We start from the raw sequence: 11,785 nt of genomic DNA, 5'->3' as shown, positions 1-11,785 counted from the left end.
CACCACAGCCAGCACAGACCCCATCGCAGCCACCACAAGATCTACCACAGCCAGCACAGACCCCATCGCAGCCAGCACAGCCCCCACCGCAGCCAGCACAGGATCCACCGCAGCCAGCACAGACCCCACCGCAGCCAGCACAGACCCCACCGCAGCCAGCACAGACCCCACCGCAGCCAGCACAGGATCCACCGCAGCCAGCACAGCCCCCACCGCAGCCAGCACAGCCCCCACCGCAGCCAGCACAGGATCCACCATAGCGCCTCCAGCATTGCCCTACTCCAGCACACCCTGGCTCCTGTGACTCCGCTCCCCCACGGCTGCCGCACCCTGCCAGTAAGACAAACCCCTTTTTTTTTTTTTTTAACCTTTTCTATCTCCAAATTTGGGGTGCGACTTATAAAATGAAAAACACGGTACTCCAAGGGTCTCTGTCCATAATCGGTAAAGCAGAACCAACCTAGGAGATGGACTACCCCCTTTAAAAAAAAAAATTATCCTACCGACGTCCCCTGTTCTTGTAGTGCATTCTCATTGGGGACAATTTGAATGAATTTCGACCCCCCCCAAAAAAAGCCATTAAAACAGGTAAAAAAAAAAAAAAGTCCTATTTATGTACCCGGAACAGACTCCGTACAGATCAATCGCACATTGTAAGAAAAAAAAGTGATGCAACAACCATGATGAAATGTCGCGGACACAGTCAATATGGCAGCCAACTCCATCAACCATTGTTTTTTTTCTAGGTGCACTGGTTTATTAAACCAACATCCGGCATATGGAGGCGCCACAGCTTCTATATTACTACTTAATATATCTGTCTGCATTGCCCCGATTCACCATGGAGCGCCAGGGTAGGCTCGCTCGCCTAGGATCAAGTCCCCGGAGGACACGATAGCACTTCCCGCATCTGCCAGGAATCCTCGTGTCTTCCATGAGCTTCGGCGACCACATGGTTCGCTTACATCTCCCCACCACGGTGAGACCCCGGGACCACCAGGGCATCGGTGCGGGGGAGAGATGACCTCCGAGTTTCACATAAGAACAGAACGTGATACAAAGTTAAAAGAAACAAAAAAAAAAAATAATTACATTAATATGTACTAAAAACACAAAGAGCACAGTAGCGAGAAGTCGGCTTGTAGCACGTTGTCCTCACCCTTGTATCTTAATGCTGCAAGCATGTGCAAGAAGAGCGCAGTCATGGCGGGCGGCCGGCCGGGACGTCTATCCCCCTCCATCACATCTGAGCAGAGACAGACAAAATGTAGAAAAGGGAAAAGAAATCGGCCATGGTGCCACGGGGCCGCCTCGGAGGGAGCACTTCAGAACGGTCAGGCCCAGTCTTCGCTTGGTCTAGTTGGTGTTAGAGTTTATCCGGCCGGCGGGGAAGAGCGGGGGCGGAGGAGGCAGATGGTGAGATGGCGGAGGCATGCTGTGCGGCAGGGCGTGGAGGAGCGGTAGAGACAGGGGGTGCTGAGGCAGGGTCGGGGAGAGGCCAGGGCTGGACTGGCTCGGTGAGTTTCCACTTTGTGAGGAGGCGGAGAGGCTCGCCGCTGTGCCGGGACTCCCGGGTGTGGGGGGGTTCCCGCCTTGGAAGCATTTTTCCCTGTGAGCTTTGAGCATGTTGGAGAATCGGAAGCGCTGGCCGCACACGCTGCAGGGGTAAGGCTTCTCTCCGGTGTGCGTCCGGCGGTGGCGCTTCATGTTAGGCCGGCTGGTGAAGCTTTTGCCGCAGATCTCGCAGATGAAAGGTTTCTCACCTGCAGCAAAGACAAAACGGTAACAAAACTTACCCCGAATCCAAAATACAAATACACAAAAGAGAAAACATCCCTGCAATAATCCCCTCCTCTAAACCTGTGAAATCTAGAGAAGGAAATCTTCTGTCTCCGGAGCTCAGCCAAGTCCATTCTCTTCCTCCTCACTATCCGGAGTATGGCTGTAAGACAACCAGCTGCAGCAGAAGCCTCCCCCTCATACCACGGTCCTCTGTATGGCGGTAAGAGAACTGACCACAGCAGGAGCCTCCCCCTCATACCATGGTCCTGTGTATGGCTGTAAGACAACTGACTGCAACATCAGCCCCCCCCCCCTCATACCACTATCCTGAGTATGGCTGTAAGATAACCAGCTGCAGCAGAATGCTCCTCCAAGTGGTAACTGCAGTCAGTCTTATGTATCTCTGTATACAGGGAGCTCCCCCTAGTGGTGACTGTAGACAGAATCTTATCATGTATCTCTGTATACAGGGAGCTCCCCCTAGTGGTGACTGTAGACAGAATCTTATCATGTATCTCTGTATACAGGGAGCTCCCCCTAGTGGTGGCTGCAGGCAGAATCTTATCATGTATCTCTGTATACAGGGAGCTCCCCCTAGTGGTGGCTGCAGACAGGATCTTATGTATCTCTGTATACAGGGAGCTCCCCCTAGTGGTGGCTGCAGACAGGATCTTATCATGTATCTCTGTATACAGGGAGCTCCCCTTAGTGGTGCCTGCAAACAGCATCTTATGTATCTCTGTATACAGGGAGCTCCCCCTAGTGGTGGCTGCAGACAGGATCATTCAGGGTGGAGCGCCTAAAAAAAACTGCAGAGATTGAAGCTAGCTCGAAAAGGCAAAAAAGTTCTACTTCTTAGATGCCACGGTCAATTGTGATAGCACCATCCAAAAAGTTAGGAGCAAAAACGAGAGATTGGGAGGAAGGAGAATTTGTTCTGACGACTACTCAGTGGTTTGGGAGAGTAGTCATGACAGGTGGGGGCCTATTGAACACTCCCCTTTTTTGCCATGTTACTGCATTAATATAGCCCAGCCTATGGCCGGCCTTCATAGGTAAATATACAGTATATTGGGCTGCAATATTCCAGTATTACAGAGTATTGAATAAACGATCAAAAGGAGACTGAAAACTGTATAAAAAAAAGTGAATAAAAATGTATAAAACCTAAAAAATCTCTAAACAAAACCAAACGACATTTAGTATCAGATTGAACAATTCAGAATACTTATCCCATATTCTGAGCATCATTTTACTATCAGAATAGAGGGTGTGGGAGATAGGAAAGAGGGGTAGAGGGTGCATTAGATAGGAAGGGGGGTAGAGGGTGCAGGAGATAGGAGAGGGGGGTAGAGGATGCAGGAGATAGGAGAGGGGGGTAGAGGGTGCAGGAGATAGGAGAGGGGGTAGAGGGTGCAGGAGATAGGAAGGGGGGTAGAGGGTGCAGGAGATAGGAGAGGGGGGTAGAGGGTGCAGGAGATAGGAGAGGGGGGTAGAGGGTGCAGGAGATAGGAGAGGGGGTAGAGGGTGCATTAGATAGGAAGGGGGGTAGAGGGTGCAGGAGATAGGAGAGGGGGGTAGAGGATGCAGGAGATAGGAGAGGGGGGTAGAGGGTGCAGGAGATAGGAGAGGGGGGTAGAGGGTGCAGGAGATAGGAGAGGGGGTAGAGGGTGCAGGAGATAGGAGAGGGGGGTAGAGGGTGCAGGAGATAGGAGAGGGGGTAGAGGGTGCAGGAGATAGGAGAGGGGGTAGAGGGTGCAGGAGATAGGAGAGGGTGTAGAGGGTGCAGGAGATAGGAGAGGGGGTAGAGGGTGCAGGAGATAGGAGAGGGGGTAGAGGGTGCAGGAGATAGGAGAGGGGGGTAGAGGGTGCAGGAGATAGGAGAGGGTGTAGAGGGTGCAGGAGATAGGAGAGGGGGTAGAGGGTGCAGGAGATAGGAGAGGGGGGTAGAGGGTGCAGGAGATAGGAGAGGGTGTAGAGGGTGCAGGAGATAGGAGAGGGGGTAGAGGGTGCAGGAGATAGGAGAGGGGGGTATGGAGATTTGGGGTGTTATGTAACCTATGGTGAGAAGGGGCCTGAAACCTGCACGCCAAGGAGTGATCAAGGGCTCTATGCACGGTGATTAGGGTGGATGTGCAGGCATAAGGGGGGGGGTACGATAATAAGGGGAGGGTTACTGACAAGTAATTTCAACATATGGTGGAGAGTTAGGAAGAGGAAGGAATTATCAAGAGACAAGAAGGAGGAGGGGGATCCAGATGTCAAAACTGCACCGCGCCGGGAGCTGCTCATTTACAACGGAGTTGTGAGGTCGTCGCCTCTGAGAATTCAGAAAGGGGTTTAATGGGATTCAGAAAATGAATGCAAAAAAGGGGATTTTTTTTTTTATAAGCAAACGCCCCACAAATTACTCTATTGTCAGTTTTTACCTTCATTGATCACTTGCTGTACATCATTCAGGTGACTGCTAAAACTAATCTCTGGCCTCAGCGATCACTTACTTTATATATCAGCATCAATATTAAAGGTCAGTTATTAGCTGCAGCGGTCACATCATGTACTTCATTGGATGTAACTGCTGAGGCCGGTGATTGGCTGCAGCAGTCATGAATGATGCACAGCACAGGTTCATGGGAACTAAAATAACGTGAAAAATAAAAATGTTTTTGGAAATATTTAAAATGAACATTAGAAAAAAAATCATATATATATATTATATATATATATATACACACACACACACACACACACACACACACACACGTACATATATATATACACACAGGGTGGTCTAAAAGTAGGTGGACAATGTGTTTAATAGGGTTATGAAGGAGGAGATTTATTGAACATGGTGTAAAGTGAAACTGACTCAGTTGCCCTTAGCAACCAATCAGATTCCACTTTTCATTCTTCACAGACTCTTTGGTAAATGAAAGGTGGAATCTGATTGGTTGCTAAGGGTACCTGAGTCAGTTTCACTTTGCTATTATTTTCTGTCCACCTACTTTTGGACCACCCTGTTTATAGAAATTAATCCTCCGTTTTTTCCATCTCTACGTCCATAAGAGTCCAATCTATCAAAATGTGAACATGGCCCCCACGTATGCACCAGGCCGGCGCGGTGCCGTATACAGCACAGAATCTGCCCCAGAAACCTCTGCAGAGCACAATGCAGCGAGCCAGCCGCAGAGAACCGGGCCATTAAGATCATATTTCTATATAAAGGTCGCGCGGATCCCACCCTCCGGCGACTCTCTGGCCTCATTAGACAGATGCTCGCTTGCTAGTGAGCACAGAACAGCCGCGCCGTCCTGCAAGACGGAGGGGAGGAGGGGGGAGAACACAGGAGTTATCATGGAAGACCCCCGACGGTCCCTATTACCAGGCAACATGAGTAGGGATGAGATATCAGCTGCCTATGGAGAGAGGGGGACGTACTAGGTAATGGAGGGGATCAGACGACACGTGCGACCTGGAGGTGGGGATCTGGCAATGGATATGACTTGGGGCAAGGTAGACATCCTGGAAATAGGCAGGAGGTGCACACGAAAGTCAAAGATAGGGATCAGGCAGTTAATGCACCAAGGATAGGGATCAGACACATATGGACAGGGGATAAAGACTGCAATCTGTAGATACAACCAAAGAACAGGGATCGGCATCAAGAAGCGGATATGGCAAAAGTAGGGATCAGCGCTGGAGCTAGGCATACAAAGCATGCAGCAAATACAGGCCAAGCGCTGGGATAGGGATCATTCAGCACATGTGGTCACAATATACTCAGCTGATACGGCCTGAGGATAGGTTGCTGTTTACGCTGTATTCCTATCCGAAGGCCGTATCTAAAGCCTGATCCCTACCCAGCCCCCAGACCATGTCTACTGCCTGATCACAAGTCTGCTCTTTGACCGGATGTACTGCCTGATCTCTATCCTGCCCTTAGGCTGGATCTATTGCTTGATCCCTACCCTTTCTTTAGGCCACAAATACTGCCTGATCCATACCCTGCCCTTAGGGCGTAAATACTGACTAACCCCTAGCCTGGCCTTAGGCCGTATCTATTGCCTGATCCCTACCCTGCCCTTAGGCCGTATCTACTGTCTGATCTCTACCTTACCCTTAGGCAATATCTATTGCCTGATCTCTACCCTACCCTTACGCCGGATCTACTGCCTGATCCCTACCTTGCTATTATGCTGTATGTAGTGCCTGATTCCTACCTTCCCCTTACACCGTATGTACTGCCTGATCCCTACCTTGCCCTTATGCTGTATTGCCTGCTTACTGACTTTTTCTATTTTGGATCCCTGATCCCTACTCTTGCCGCAGTGGATATAAACAGTATACACACACCCCAATTAAAATACCAGGTTTTTGTCATGTCATAAAAATCAAACCAAGTAGAATAATTTCTGAACTTTTTCCACTTTTAATGTTATCTATAATCTGTACAAATCCATTGAGAAACAAACCGATATATTTTCGGGTGGAAAAATAAAAAAGTAAAAATATGGTTGCATAAATCTGCACACCCTTACACTAATACTTTGGTGAAGTCCACTTTGGATTTATGATACGATTCAGTGTTTTTGGGTCGGAGTCTATCACACAGCACATCTACAATCACCAATCTCTGCCCGCTCCTCCTTGCATTATCATCTCCACATCTGCCAGATTGCGGGGGCGTCTCTTGTGTACAGCGCCCTCTTCAGGTCACCTACAGATTTCACCTCGGACTCAGGTCTGGAACTCAACCATTCCAAATCAGCAAGAAGAATGGCTTCTCCATTCTCCAGAAGAGGATAAAAGTATCGTAGTGTCTTTGTCCCACTGAAAGGTGAAATTCCTCTTCATCTTGAGCTTTTTAGCCTAGCCCTAAATGTTTTGATGCACAATTGTCTGATATTCAGATCTGTTCATAATTCCTTCATCTTTTACTAAAGCTCCAGTTCCAGCTGCCAAAAAACAGCTCCAAAACGCCAGGCTGCCTCCACCATGTCTCACTGTGGGGATGGAGTTCTTCCAGTGATGTGCAGTGGTGGCTGTACACCAAACATTTCTTTTGGAACTTTGGCCAAAAAGTTTCCCCTTGGTCTCATTAGACATAACATGTTTCCCACATGCAGACTTCATGTTGGTAAAACATAGCTTGGATGTTTATCTTTGTAAGAAGAGTCTTCCATCTTGCCCCCATACCACAAAGGCTGGATATATGAAGATTAGGGGAGATTGTTGTCACATGCAGCACACAACCAGCTCTAGCTAGATATTCCTGCAGCTCCTTTAATGTTGCCATCAGCCTCCCGGAGAAATTTTCCTCAAATCTTTTTATCAATTTTTGAGGGACGAGCAGTTCTAGGTAATGTCAGCATTGTGCCAAATTTAAGCTACTTCGTTCTTGATGACGTCTTCACAGAGTCCTTGGTAGATCTAACGCCTGAGAATATTTCTATGCTCCCTTCTCCTGACTGATAACTTTCCACAATGAGATCCCTTTGCTGTGTTGTCAGCTGTTTATGCACCATGGCTTCTGCTGTGTTGTCAGCTGTTTATGCACCATGGCTTCTGCTGTGTTGTCAGCTGGTTATGCACCTTGTCTTCTGCTGTGTTGTCAGCTGTTTACAGACCGCAACGTCTGCTGTGTTGTCAGCTGTTTACAGACCGCAACGTCTGCTGTGTTGTCAGCTGTTTACGGTCCGCGACTTCTGCTGTTGTCAGTGGTTTACGGACCGTGACTTCTGCTGCAAAACGCTACTAAGAAAACGTTTAGAAAATCCTCCTAGAACAGCGACACTTTATGAGGTTAATCAGAATCCCTGCAAATGACGGCGACTGAGCACCATTCACAATGTAACAATAGGGTAAATGTGATTGACTGATTGTGGACACAACCACATCCCCAATTATAAGAGGGTGTTCACACTTATGCAACCATGTTGTTTTAGCTTGGTTATTTTTATTGCCCCCCCTCCCCAAATGATTTTGGGTTAGTTCCAATGGATTTGTACAGATTATGGGTGACAGTAAGCATAGATAAAGTTCTGAAATAATTCTTCTTGGTAGGATTTTTTTTTTACATGACAAAAACCTGGCATTTTAACAGGGGTGTGTAAACTTTTTATATCCACTGTATAACTATTGCCTGATCCCTATTCCTGCCTCGAGGCTTTACCTACTGCCGGCTATGTTTCTATTTCTGGACCATATAAGTTGCCAGAAATTCCTGCAGCTCCTTTAATGTTGCCGTCGACCTCTCAGCACTTCCAGGAGCCACTTTCTTCTAGTCTTTTCAGCAATTTTTCAGAGGATTTATCTGCTGCGTGCTCGCTCTTCCTTTGCTCGCCACGTACTCGCTCCCTGATCCCTAATCATTGGCCGTCTCCCCTCCTTAATGCCTGATCCCCATTTCTGTCCTTTGGAATAGGGAGTAAGCAATAGATACAACGTATATAGAGACACAGGAATCAGGAAAAGGATACGGCCCCGGGATAAGAATAGTCTGCAGATGCAAAATACCAGATCTGACCATCAGTCCCAGTATGGACCGGTGTTCTCAGGAGCAGGCACAGGGGGCGCCGCTCAGTAATCGGCTGTATAATGACTTTTCTTACCGGTATGGGTCTTCATATGTTCATCAAAATACTGTTTCATGTTGAAGTCTTTGCCGCACCACTGGCACATGAACTGCTTGTGCCCGATGTGAATGCTCATGTGCGACCTCAGCTGGTACTTGTACTGGAATCGCTCGTGGCAGTTCTGCCGAGAAAAACAACAAACATACACAACTATAAAAAAAAGACCAAATGACAAGCAGGGGGTGCCAAGATGGGGGCACGAACGCTACGCCAGCCATATTGACAGCTTTACAGCATTTATAGAGGGTGACGCCACAAGGAATAAGTAAAGAGTACTAAGAAAGCTAGAAAGCTTCAAGAAACAGCGCCACCCTTGTCCACAGGCCATGTGAGGTACTGCAGCTTAAATAAATTAGTGAAAGTAGGTACAGCATGCTATTCTCCTCTTGTACTTTTACTGCAAAGAACCATTTCCAATAAGCAATACTGCTCTTACTGTTGAAAACCTGTACAAAATCCCTTCTTGTATGGAACCTCCTCTCCTGACGTACACTTTCCTATACAAATTTTATTGCATAACTGCTCTTACTATGAAAAAATCCTTTATATTGGTTTTCTAAAATAATAGAAGTTTCCCATAACAGAAACAGTTATGTTTTAGAATTTGTATAGGAAAGGATTCTCAACAGTAAGAGCAGTAAAGAAATTGGAAGCAGATTTTTTTCATTTTTATAGCAATAATGCTTCTGCTTTATCTGCAAATGCTATCTACAGTAGAAAAAAAATATAAAATTTTAAAACAGGTACTTATATGAAAGGGTACTTTCACACTTGCGTTGTTTTCTTTCAGTTGCAATCCGCCGTTTTGGAAAACAGCGGAATCCGTTAACGTTATGCTTCCCATAGACTTGTATGGACGACGAACTGCAAGTGATGGACCTGCGTTGCTTCCGCCAGGCGAAAGGAACGCAGCATGTAACGTTTCTTTGAGCAGCGGAATCCTTAGGATTTCGCTGTGCATGCTCTCTCTGGCTCCCTGCACCCGTAACCAGGGTTACTAAGCAAAGCGCATTGCCTAGTTACCCGATATTTACCCTGGCTATGTGTGCAAGGAGCCAGCGCTAAGCAGTGTACGCTGGTAAAAAGGTAAGTATCGGGTAACCAAGCAAAGTGCTTTCCTTAGTTACCCAATATTTACCCTGGCTACGTGTGCAGGGAGCCCGACACTTCCCCGCTCGGCTCCGCCCCCTCCCACATTCTGCATGTCCACGCGAGCACACGCACACGCACACACGTCCCCAGTGATGCAGTCCCTGCGGTACTGACGTCCTCAGCGCCATGACCCTGCTCGGCTCCACCCACTCTGCACTCCGCCCCCCGCACACATTCTCGGCGGCCGAACGATCAGCTGATCACCCAGCGACCGGCTGCTGTGAGCGATCAGCTGATCACCCGGCGACCGGCTGCTGTGAGCGATCAGCTGATCACCCGGCGACCGGCTGCTGTGAGCGATTAGCTGATCACCCGGCGACCGGCTGCTGTGAGCGATCACCTGATCACCCGGCGACCGGCTGCTGTGAGCGATCAGCTGATCACCCGGCGACCGGCTGCTGTGAGCGATTAGCTGATCACCCGGCGGCCGGCTGCTGTGAGCAATCAGCTGATCACCCGGCGACCGGCTGCTGTGAGCGATCAGCTGATCACCCGGCGACCGGCTGCTGTGAGCGATCAGCTGATCACCTGGCACCCGGGTGATCAGATGATTATTCACAATAGTCTGCCTCCAATAAAACTGTAAAGAAAAAAAAAAAGCAGATTCCGTTGTTCTGTACGATCTGTTGTGCCACTAAATGCAACACATTCGTTGCATCTGTCACACAACGCAATGCAACGGATAGCGTTCAACGCAAGTGTGAAACTAGCCTAAGAGTGCTATGCATGAAGGTTTTGCAATTCTTTGAGAATAGATTTGCCACGGTAAGAGCAGTAATGTTCACCAGAAAGGATTCTTTACGGTAAAAGATGTAAAGCTGCAGAATATTTCGGAGGGGAAGGTTAAAGTAAGAACTACTTTGTGGATTGTCGTTCGGAAGGTGTTCTTTACTGTAAAAGTGCAATAAATGTTTAACGCCTTCCATCAATAAGTAGTTAGTGCAAAAATCAAACCCAACCAATGACGTGACTGGTGCCGGTCACAAATTCCTAGTAGGAGAGAGATGGTTTGGCGTCTCACCTCACATTTAAAGGGTTTCTCCCCGGAGTGCTGCAGGGAGTGGACCTTCAGGGACATGCTACGTTTGAAGGATTTCCCGCAGGTTTCACATGTGAAAGGCATGTCCTTGGTGTGAGCTGTGAAAGCAAAAACAAGACAATCGTCTGAAAAAGGAAAGTTTACGGTGAAGTTTCCATCATGGGTAAATAAGAAAACTATGGAAAATATCATTTCAATTTTTTTTCTGCTTTGCAGCATGTTTAAAGGGGTCGGCAGACTTCACCAAATGTTTTGTAAAGGGGGGAGCAAGTGACCAAATAAAAGAAGCTACAGCTGCATCGCCGGTGTATATACACATATACAGCAGATAACACAGATCTCACCACTCACAATATGTGGTGATGTCACAGCTCACCTTCTCCCCCTCCTGTACGACTGCTAACACCTCTATATACAGTGCACAGCGTACACCTTTCACAATAGATGATATCACAGCTCACCTCCTGCTCCTCCTGTACAATGCCTGATAACCTCTATATACCGTAGATAACACAGTACCCACCATTCACAATAGGTGATGTCACAGCTCACCTACTCCTCCTGTACAATGACTGGTAACACCTTATACAGTAAATAACACAGGATCCACTATTCACGATAGATGTCACAGCTCACCTCCTCCTCCCCTCCTGTACAATGACTGGTAACACCTTATACAGTAAATAACACAGGATCCACTATTCACGATAGATGTCACAGCTCACCTCCTCCTCCCCTCCTGTACAATGACTGATAACCCCTCTATATACAGTAAACACAGGATTCACCATTCATAATAGATGTCACAGCTTACCTCCTCCTCCTGTACAATGACTGATTACACCTCTATATACAGTAGATAACAGGATCCACCATCCACAATAGATGTCAGAGCTTACCTCCTCCTCCTGTACAGTGACTGATTACACCTCTATATACAGTAGATAACAGGATCCACCATCCACAATAGGTGATGTCACAGCTCACCTCCTCTGCTTTTGTGCATCAAATTACACTGGGCACAAAGTGACCTCTCAGCACGTCACAGACAAACATCAGTTTTGACCATTTTTGCTAAACTTTTTTGTTATTTAACCCTCTGGCCCTAAGACGTCAGGAAGCAGCATCGCGCCACCCCCGGTGCATACTGGACTGAGCGCCAGGTTGGGACTGCTCT

The 11,785-nt window shown here is 47.8% G+C and overlaps 1 protein-coding gene across 1 annotated transcript in view; it reads right to left on the bottom strand.

The window, feature by feature from the left end:
* Positions 1 to 591: 591 nt before the first annotated feature.
* The window catches only part of ZBTB47 (zinc finger and BTB domain containing 47), a 62,650-nt gene continuing 51,456 nt past the window's right edge, over positions 592 to 11,785 (bottom strand). The window contains exons 4-6 of the mRNA XM_075315741.1: positions 10,591 to 10,706; positions 8,394 to 8,538; positions 592 to 1,763 (exon numbers count right to left, since the gene is read on the bottom strand). Of these exons, the coding sequence (XP_075171856.1) occupies positions 1,357 to 1,763; positions 8,394 to 8,538; positions 10,591 to 10,706 (668 nt within the window). The 3' untranslated portion in view covers positions 592 to 1,356. The remainder of the gene's footprint in view (positions 1,764 to 8,393; positions 8,539 to 10,590; positions 10,707 to 11,785) is intronic.

Source organism: Anomaloglossus baeobatrachus, chromosome 6 (assembly GCF_048569485.1).
Source record: "Anomaloglossus baeobatrachus isolate aAnoBae1 chromosome 6, aAnoBae1.hap1, whole genome shotgun sequence".
In the NCBI taxonomy this organism is placed as follows: Eukaryota; Metazoa; Chordata; class Amphibia; order Anura; family Aromobatidae; genus Anomaloglossus; species Anomaloglossus baeobatrachus.
The sequence above is the reverse complement of the archived record's forward strand: the minus strand, read 5'-3'. Positions and strand labels throughout refer to the sequence as shown.